Below are 10,323 nucleotides of genomic sequence, written 5' to 3' on the forward strand. Positions count from 1 at the left end.
CAATGCTGGGACAAACACTTTTTTAAAAAAGATTTTATTTATTCATTTTTTAGAGAGGGAAGTGAGGGAGAAAGAGAGAGAGAGAGAAACATCAATGTGCAGTTGCTGGGGGTCATGGTCTGCAACCCAGGCATGTGCCCTGACTGGGAATCAAACCTGCAATGCTTTGGTTCCTAGCCCGCGCTCAACCCACTGAGCTATGCCAGCCAGGGCACTTTTTTATTAAATAAAAAATATGAATATTTATGTATTTATTTATTTATTTATCTATTTATTTTTAGGGAGAGGAGAAGGGAGGGAGAAAGAGAGGGAGAGAAACATCAGTCAGTTTCCTCTCTTGCCCCCAATTGGGGACCCGCCCGCAACCCAGGCATGTGCCCTGACTGGGAATCGAACTGGCTGACAAACGCCTTTTTACACAAACCTTGGCAAACCTCTGTTTCTTCAGGATGCATTCTTAGAAAACCTCTAGGGAATTAACATGAGGGAATGATCATTTTTCATTTCAATGGATATTGCCAAGTTGTCATCATAAAGGTGGTATCGACTTAAATCCCAACAGTGCATGCGGGCCCCAATTTCCCCGAGGGAGAACGGGGCTTCATATGTAGTCTGTTCTTATCAGAGAGAGGGCAGAACCCCGAGACTCTTCTTTCAACTCTGTGAATGTGTGTGGCTCACACGTGTCCCTGGTTTCTAGTGAACTGACATGAATATTAGCTCGAAGATTTGCCCAAAAAAGTCCACATTTACGCCTGTCCTTGGGCCATTCCAAGTATGCTTTCTTTTCCATGAGGGCTTTCAGCCTTGGGTACCTCGTTGGAACGCAGTAGAGTGGAACGGGTTCCAGCAAGATGAGGATTATGTGATGAGAAATTTCATCAAGGAGAGGGTAGTGGGCGAAGTAGAGTTCGTAATGGCACCACTCACTCTGGACAAAGCTGGGAGACAAAACCAATATGGACTTACAGCTTTTCTCAATGCAGTTCAGGATATTTTCAGTAACTGTCTTGCCGGGGTCAAAGTTTCTCTCGGGAAGGCAAATCGAGACAGAGCCATCTTCTTTCTCTAGAGTGGGGATCAATTCATACTTCACCCAGGCAGAATCATGTTCGCTGTAGGAAATAAACAGATGGAACTGGGCATTTCTCTTGAGCTGTCGGGTTGTCTTCCTAACCCTGTGCCACATCTGTGTCCACTGGCCCAGCATCCTGACATACCAGAGCAGATCGAAGTAGCGGCAGCAGAAGGCCACAGCCGTCCCCAGGACTAGCATGGCCGCCACAATAGTGACAATTAGCAGAGCTGTGTTGCAGGATAATTCGGGAAGGTGGACATCCTTTAACCGAGTCCCTTTTAAATTCAAAGGGTATTCACAGATGTATGAATCTGACCATCCAACCATCATGCCCTTGGAATATTGTTCAAGCTGAATGAAATCTCTTAGTTCACACGTACACCGGAATGGATTTCCTCCTGCATTTAGAGTCTTAACTCCTGGGCAGCTCTGAAAAAAATCCGGAGATGGACTGAGAATTAAGTTCATTTCCATGTTTAGAACTGAGAGTCTTTTGAAATGACTGCACCCAGGGAGGTCGGTTAGGACATTAAATGCAAGATTCAGCTCTTGCAAAGACTCCAAATGAATAATCTCTTTAGGGACAGTTTGAATTTGGTTATTACTCAGGTCAAGTATTTGAACACGTGTGGGCAAGCACCCGAAAACAGAATCAACAAATTTGTTGGATGACAGGTTCATGGTGATCAAGGTTTCTGGCCAAAAACAATTTTCTTTATTTTCATGTTGTAACAGATTTTGGCTCAGGTCCAAGAACTGCAAGGATGTGTTCTTAGCAAAACTGCTCACTAAGGACAGTGTTTCCAACTTGTTGCCCTTCAAAATGAGAGTCTTCAAATGAGGCAGTTGGGTAGGGTTTTTAAATAGTTCATCTGTTAAGATATTATCAGCAAAATTTAAATACTGGAACCTTGTAGGGTAAGTAGGGAATAGCATGTGAGGCATCTGTGCATCTGACAGTGTCAGGTTTTCTATGTCCATTTTGGTAAAAAGCAAGTAGACACTGTCCTGTGGAATATGAAAAAATCTAAAATGTACATGCTCCAATTTTATAGCTCTCATTGCAGTGTTTGAGTAGTCAAATGAATTGCGGTTGAGATAAACCATACCCCCAAAAGTCACGTGTTCAATTTGGAAATACTCTACTGACGTATGCCAAACAAACTGGAAGATGAAAAGAAGGTCATCCCAAAGTAAATCAACATTACTGAGTAACAGAGTAGATGTCTTGGAATTCTCTAAAGTAAGACTTTTTTGAGTTTCATAACTTGCAAATTGGCTCTTGCCATCTATATTTGTCATTTCTAATATTTTTGACGTCTTGATTCCATCACGCAAAAGAACCCAGAAATCTGTGTTCGCTGGTAAAACAATGTGAAGTTTTGTTGTATTTAAGATGGGTAGGCTGCCCTCTTCGTAATGAGACAGAGTTCTCAACCCTAAAAACACAGTAGTTAGGTGCAAGTGAGCAATTTTCTGGAAATCTGATTTTTGTATTTCTGCCCCACTCAAACCCAAGACTTCCAGGCGAGACATGTTGCTAATCTCCTCGCTGATGGGCATGGTACCAAAGTCATTGAAAGAAAGATCTAAATGTCTGAGACCTGCCAGGGAGTGCCAAGTCACGGTCTTCAGCATGTTGTAGGACAGGTCTAAGTATTTTAACTCCTTGTTAAATTCAAAGGTCTTGATATCCAGCTCTTGGATATGGTTGTGGCACAGAATCAAAACTTTCAGTCTGGAGACAGAACGAAAATCTGGACTCTGGAGTTCAGAAAGGAGGTTGTAGGATAAATCCAGCATGGTCGTGGTTGGGGTCAAGTCTGCAGGGACCTTTCTGAGAAACAGGTTGGAGAGGTTGGTCATCAGCTCCCTTTCTTCCGGCAGCTCTGAAGCCCAGACGTGCACTGACATGACAATACCGCAAAGCACGTGAATGCTTCTGAGAGGTCTCATTGTGATTCCAGGGATTTTACCATTGGTTCCTGTGTATGGATGATGAAGGGGAGTTCAAAACCCTAGAAAGACAGCAAATAATGTTAAGTGGTTATGTGGTTTGTTAAATCCTGTAGGCTTTTAATTTTTTTTAATGCCAACATATGACTATATTCACAAAGAGTTTGAAATAGGGTCCCCACGTGTATACTGAGTCCTTGAACTTGATTTATGAGCTTGGCTCGTGGATTTCCAAGCCAGTTACTGTGTCATATCTCCATCACGGAGACACGTCAGGATTCCCAGACGGGAGAAATACAGTATTGGCAGAAGTGCCTCTCTCTCGGTTCAGCTCAGGAGCTGTATTGCCAGGACATACTCAACACCCTCTCTCACATTCCCTCTTGATAGCCTGAAGGCTTTAAGAAAATCGAAAGCAATTTTTAAAGACTTTATTTTTTAAGAGCAGTTGAAGTTTCTCGGCAAAACTGAAGGGAAGGTGCAGAGATTTATTTTTCCATATACAGCCCCCACACATGCATAGCCTCCTTCCTTGTCAACACCTTCCGCCAGAGTGATTCATTGGTTACAATTGATAGGCCTGCACTGACTTACCATAGTCACTCCAAGTCCATTGTTTACATTACAGTTCACTCTTGTACATCCTGTGAGTTTAGACAAATGGATGATGTCATGTGTCCATCATTATGGTATCATACAAAGTATTTTCACCACCCTAAAAAGAATCCTCTGCTCTGTCATTTTATCTACACACACACATACAGACACACACACACACACACTCTCCAGGCAAGCACTGATGTTTTTACTGTCTTCACAGTTCCACTGTTTCCAGAATGTAGAGTTGGAATCACACAGTATGCATCTCTTTCAGAGTGGCTTCTTTCAGTCAGTTACATGCACTGAAGTTTCCTCCATGTCTTTGCATGGCTTGGCCACTCATTTCTTCTTAGTGCTGAAGAGAATTCCCTTTGTCCAGATGTACACCAGTTTATTCATCCCTTCACCTTCTAAAGGACATCTTGATGGCTTCAAAGTTTTGGCAATTGTGAACAAAGCTGCTATGTATGCCAGTTTTAGTGTGAATGTAAGTTCTCAGTGAAAGTAATTTTCATCACCTAATACTGTGGGCTCCTACATTAACATTATGAGGTATTCCTCAATTTTTGTAACACGTGGAAGTAGAAAGTCCCTGGAAGCTAATATCTGACTTCAAACAACACTTACCAACATACATGGAAGGTCCGAATCATAGAAGTAAACAGAATGGTCCCTGTCCTTACGCCTTCATGTGTCTTCAGGTTGGTGCAAAAGCAATCTAAATCCCTGCCAAATAATAGTAACAATGGAGATGAAAACATTTTCCATCTCTTGGAGGCTTTCTACGTGCCGAGATAAATACTAAACCCTTCCTATATATTACCTCACTGATTTATCACAACACTCCGAAGGGAATTCTATTTCTTGCATTTTACAGATGAGGACACTCACGGATGCAGAATTCTGAGGATTTTGAGAAGAGGCAGCCTTCAGGTTGTTTGATGAGACACAGAGCAGAGGTGTTCGGAGACCTAAGATTCTCACAGCATTCATTATTCAAGACATTTGTGAAGTACCTACTTGGCCAGAAACTTTCCTAGGCACTGGGGATATAGCAGTGAATAGAGCAGAGAGAACTTCTGTTCCCACACAGCTTCCATTCTCGTGAGCGGTAAGAAAAGGGAGACGATAAGCAAAATGATACATGTATATCTGAGGCAGCGATACGAACTAGAAAGAAAAATAACTTTGGGTTAAAGGGAATAGAGAGTGACTGGGGAGGTGATATTTCGCATAGGGCAGTCAAAAACGGTCCCTCTGACATGGTGGCCTTCGTGCAGAGACCTAAGGGGGTGAGGGGGCGAGCTGCTTGTCTGGGGAAAGAAGTGTCCTGAAGACAGAGAGAGGCGTGAGTACAGGGTCAGAGGCCTGGTGGGCAGCAGGCTTAGAAAACGTGAGGAGTAGCTAGACTGGAGGTGGGGAAGTGAATGGAAGGGTCAGTCGGATCTTGTAAGGACTCTGGATTTTCCTCTGATTGAAATAAGAAATCAGTGGAGGATTCAGGGTAGAGGGGCCACAGGTGCTGAGGTACATTATAAATCACAGGTGACAAACACAAGGCCCACAGGCTGAATCTGGCCCTCCGCCTTGTTTCATCCCACCCGTCACCTTGTTTCTACCCGGCGGCAGTGCCAAGCTCTCCCTTAACTGTTAAGGAGGAGTTACACTTACACAGTCCCAAAGTTACATTCGGCCCTTTGAAGGCAACCTCGAGGCTGATGTGGCCCCCGGTGAAAATGAGTGTGACACCCCTGTTTTAAAGAGTCCTCTGCGTGTTGGGTGGAAATGGCTGGAACAGCACAAGGCTGACGCAGGAGACCTGCTGGGACTCTCTCAAGTAATTCATGCAAGAAAGACGGTGGGGGTGGGGGTGGTGAGAAGTGGTTGGATTCTAATGTTAAAGCAGTAAATTCTTCCACTTTAGGTCCTCCCACACCAGGCACTCGGAGACGCCACGGGAAAACAATCAGCAGTGGTGTGAGTTCTCCTGCTTCACCTTGCCTGTGTCCAAAACACGCCGACCCTCAGTCTACCTTTGAACTGGTCACTCCCATAGACCAGCAGGAGGAACACAAGGCCCCCTCCATGTGGTGCAGCGAGACTTCTCTGTGCTGTTCTTGTGGGCTGTAGGTGTGAGCAGCTGTGTGTGTGTGGACGTGTGCACACCTGTGCCAGTGTGGCGAGGGGCCAAACTGGCAGAACTAACACAACGGGACACCTGAAATAGTGCCCCACTCTCGTCTGGAGTTTTCTGTCTCTGGAGCCTACTCAAGTTTGGGTTTTTTATTTGTTTGGTTGTTGTTGTGAAGAAATTCTAGAAAATGTGGATATTTCTTTAAGTAACTTAACAATGAAAATACTTTATAAAAGTATTTCATAGAACTACTTAGAAAATACTTTATAAAAGTGTTTCACAGAGAACAAAAAACTGAACACAGAAATGCTCAGCCACCTAGGGACATGACGGTGAAGGGAAAACTTTGACTTTGATAGTCCTTGCCCACTGAGTGCTCCGCAGATATGGGCCATGGAAGGCTCTCGGTGGGGGTGGGATTGAGGAGATGGTGGCCTGGAACGGGCCCAGGGTTTTCACCTTGGCCCTGAGATATTTCCTCCCTTTTTACTCCTTCCAGCCCATCCGAGGTAGCCCTTGGTCATCTCCTTTTCGTATAATATTTACTATGGCATCCGATGGTCAATGGAAGAACAGCTAGGAATATAAAAAGAGCCTCTGTGATGTAATGTTATGTCTGTGACAATCCTCCAGGTTTCAGGAATCCAGCAAAATAAATCAGTTCCCAGTGCCATGATTTGAATCTATTACCCACATGTAAGAGGACAGGAGTAACTTGTTCTGTTTGATGAATCTATACACTTATATCGATTCAGCAAGTCTGGTGGCATCTCCACTCCATGTGGGCTCTGTCTTGCTAATGACACAGTGGCCACTTGATATCTTTGGGGGTAACCACAGCTGGCATTCGTTCAGCTAAGTACCACCTTATACAGATCGATCCTTACGACAGCCGAGTGCTGTCCCCACTCCCCCTTTACAGACACGGAAGGTGGCGGTCAAAGGCCTGCCTCGCCATCACAGAGTTACTGCCGTGAGTCCAGAGCCCGGGCTCTTAGCTGCTCTAGGGTGAGTCAGGGCTGATTTGTTCTCAGAATGCGTTACACTACCTTAATCACAATCAAACTATATCTCACTAAGTTGTATTGATTCTTTAAAGTCTCCTAATACACAGTCCAAGGAACCTAATGAGTAAGTCTGCAAATGTCACCCAATTTAGATTTTATTTTAATTACTTACAATGACACGGACTGAGTCATCACACTGAGCACTATCGGGTTTAAGCCACTGTGTTTTGTGACAGCAGCCAGCTTGTGGCCTAACTTATCTCTGATACTAGACTACGACACGCTCCATGAGCTGCTCTTGCTTCCTTCTGGGATCTCACTTCACATTCCTCTCCTCCTGCCCTCCACACTCCAGCCGGACTGGCCCCTCTGTAGTTCCCGGGCCACACCACACTTCCTCCACCTTAGGGCCTCAGCACTAGCCTCTCCTCTGGGGTTGGCAGGCTCTTCCCCCAGGCCTTTCTTGGGGGGTTTTTTGGTGGGGTTTTTTTTTTTTTGTCATTTAGATCTTGGCTTAAAGTTTATTTCCTCTGAGAGACCTGATTTGGTGTTGACCATCTAATCTAAAGTGGCCAACTTGCAGCCCTGGCTGGCGTAGCTCAGTTGATTGAGTGAGGGCTGCAAACCAAAGCATCGCAGGTTTGATTCCCAGCCAGGGTACATGCCTGGGTTGCAGGCCATGACCCCCAGCAACCACACATTGATGTTTTTCCCTCTCTCTCTCTCTTTCTCCCTCCCTTCCCTCTCTAAAAATAAATAAATAAAATCTTTAAAAAAAATAAAATGGCCAACTTGCTTTTAGTTTACTTTATTTTTATTTTAATATCACTTTATTTCAACTCCTCTACAAAACAGAGTGCTTACTACTATCTAAGATTTCTGTTCATGCATTTGTTTATTGATTATCTCCCCACCTCCCATGCCCAGGAGAGAAAGGAGTTGACAGTCCTGTTCTCTTCCATGTCCCCAGCACATCAGATAGAGCCTGGCACACAGCACATGCTCAGCAAATACTTTTTAAGATGTATATATGAACGAATGAATGATTTCATTTTGTATTTTATAAGCACACAGTGGTACATACTATGCTCTCAAAAATGTGTGTTGAATGAATGAACTGGTGTTGTGAATTCCTGATATGATGCAGTTCATGATGGTTCAGGAATGAGTTTAGTGTAAAGGATTGGTTGATCTGTGTTCAAGTTCAACTTTAGCCACTCACTGGCTGTGAGCTTAGATCATTTATTTAACTGCTGGGAAGTTCCAGCCTCTCATAGGTACAACAGGTTTTGTGAAGAGGCATAAAAGGGAGAATGCATATGAGTCACTTGTTACCGGGGTGAGCATGTTACAAATGGTGGCACTTATCAGGGCCAAGACTAGGGTGATTTCAGGCACAAATTTTAAGGGCCATCAAGTCACTCATTAATCAAGATAAATAATATTTTAAAAAATAAAATTAATGTAGACATTCACAATGAACAAAATATAAAACTTCTTCATTGAGACAAGATCCTTATTACTGATTCTTCCTTCTGTCTGAGGCTACAGGATGGCGTGGCAGGACAATGGGGGGGGGGGGGGGATAGTCATTAGCTGATCGAGGTGTTTTTGAGAGCTGTGACCCTTGAAAAATGCAGCAGAATCTAACCCAGTTTCTTTCTCTGAAATCCCCTGCATGGAGAGGTCAGAGTTTCCATGGTCTACCCACCTCTTCCTCCCACCCAATATGGAACTTATTCTAAACAAGGGAGAGGAACCAACTCTTTAAACTTCTCTTAATAATAAAGAGATCCTATTTCAGGTAAGCTGTATGCATTACGGCATTATGACATTTCATTAAAATATTTTAAAAAGTAGGGCATAAGCTTTTCATGAAATATCCATCCAATAAGTAATATTTATTATTATTATCATACTTCTACTTCTGTGACTACTATGCTGAAAGAAGGCGAAAAACGGAATAACTTTCCTGATCAGAGTGTGATTTAAAAGTCCCAGTCAAGGACACCATGAAATGACTATGGGTGGTTTGTCAAAGAATATCTAATCCTCTAATCTCTTTCCCAATGATGCAAAAAAAAACAAAAAAAAAATGGAGGAGGGTTTAAAAACTCAGTGAATGTTGAGTGATCTTTGCAACATAAGAGTAAAAATGACTGCTGTTTGTTAAGTGTTTCTCATCTGCCTAGCAGGGAACTACCCACTTCCCATACATTATTTTGCTCAATCTCAATCCCCTTGACAACCCAACAAATGGTGGCTATTTTTATCCCGACTTTACAAATGGAGTAGCTGAAACCCAGAGGTTAAGTAACTTGCCCAAGGTTACCCACTGAATAAGTGACAGCGCTTGGATTCGAACCCACACCTGTCTAGTCCCTTCCAGAACCCAGGCTGAAGGCATTGTGAACCCCGAAATGAAGTAGTTTGGGAGTTGATTACCAAGGTCAATTCCACCGTCAGGGCCTGCGGCCATGGGGGCCTCTTCCTCCTTCCTACCCTGTGTGCCTCTCTCACGAGTGGTAGGCTGCTGCTGTGGGACATTGCTGGGTGTCACAGAGTTCAGAGGACTTTGTCTACACGCATAAAGAGAGTTACACATCCACAAGAATTAAAATAAAACTCAGCAAGTGCACGGAACTCTAATGTATGGCTTAGCGCAGGTGGTCCGTGAGAAAGCTCTTCTGGGGATCAAATGCCCAGATGCTCCCAATCATTCCCTGCAGCAGCCACACGGCCACCTTTGGGCCCTTTGGACTTCCAGAGGAAACTGAGCAAGGGCCACAACGTACAAAATCCGTGAGATGTGCCCCTGCTTTTAGACATACAACACACATGCAGAACTTTTAGACTGTAAAGGAGCTACAAGTAAGCTCTAAATAGTCAACAGCAGACATCACTAACACGCATTACGGAAAACTGAAGCTGGAGGAAACTCACCAGGACGCCTGGGACCATCCACTCGAGGGAGAAGGACTGGCCAAGCTTAATCAGCAACCATCGAAAGGAAACTCAAACCCCCATACCTCTTCAGTGCAATTCCTCAGATCTAGATCCCCGAGGTCTCTCACTGATCATTAACCCTCAGAGTAACAGAGGCAAAATAACAAATACTAGAAATCTGAATAAGGCTGCATTTTTCCCACGTACATGAGTTCACACGACCTCCTCTTCAGGGAAGGCCCCTGCAGCCCTCACTGCCTTTTCAGGAACGTTAGGACGAACAAAGCTAACAGCTCTCACTCCCAGGCTGGCAGCTGCCCATCTGAGCCACAGGTGTGGCTGAAGGAGTGACTGAATCAACGCTTTTCTGTGATGCTAAAACTCCTTTGCCCTCTACTGCATCCCCGTGGTACTACAGGTTGCATACATTGGTCATAGTTTTAGGACGCCTTTTAAAAAAATGCAGTAAAATACAGATACGTAAAATACAGATACGTAAAATGTATCATCTTAACCATCTTTAAGTGCAGTGCCAACAAGCACATTCACGCTGTTGCCCGACCATCACCGCCATCCACCCCCAGATCTCTTCCATCACCCCA

At 44.1% G+C, this 10,323-nt stretch overlaps 1 protein-coding gene across 2 annotated transcripts; it reads right to left on the reverse strand.

Annotated features, from left to right (window-relative positions):
• Nucleotides 1-520: 520 nt before the first annotated feature.
• TLR10 (toll like receptor 10) lies at nucleotides 521-10,053 on the reverse strand. 2 transcript variants are annotated; one of them, XM_036019785.1, is made up of 3 exons: nucleotides 9,719-10,053; nucleotides 1,221-3,096; nucleotides 521-1,115 (listed from the first exon to the last, which is right to left on the reverse strand). In XM_036019785.1, exons 2-3 carry the CDS (start codon nucleotides 3,032-3,034, stop codon nucleotides 602-604), a joined length of 2,328 nt encoding a protein of 775 aa, XP_035875678.1. In that variant the 5' UTR covers nucleotides 3,035-3,096; nucleotides 9,719-10,053; the 3' UTR covers nucleotides 521-601. The 2 variants fall into 2 exon arrangements, with proteins under 2 accessions (XP_035875678.1, XP_028363059.1); XM_028507258.2 differs by having other exon boundaries at nucleotides 521-3,096.
• Nucleotides 10,054-10,323: the final 270 nt, after the last annotated feature.

The sequence above is a fragment of the Phyllostomus discolor genome, chromosome 1, assembly GCF_004126475.2.
Source record: "Phyllostomus discolor isolate MPI-MPIP mPhyDis1 chromosome 1, mPhyDis1.pri.v3, whole genome shotgun sequence".
Lineage (NCBI taxonomy): Eukaryota > Metazoa > Chordata > Mammalia > Chiroptera > Phyllostomidae > Phyllostomus > Phyllostomus discolor.

Bases quoted from the DNA above. Each gene is read 5' to 3' on its own strand.
- TLR10 (XM_028507258.2), bottom strand. From the start codon at position 3,034: ATGAGACCTCTCAGAAGCATTCACGTGCTTTGCGGTATTGTCATGTCA.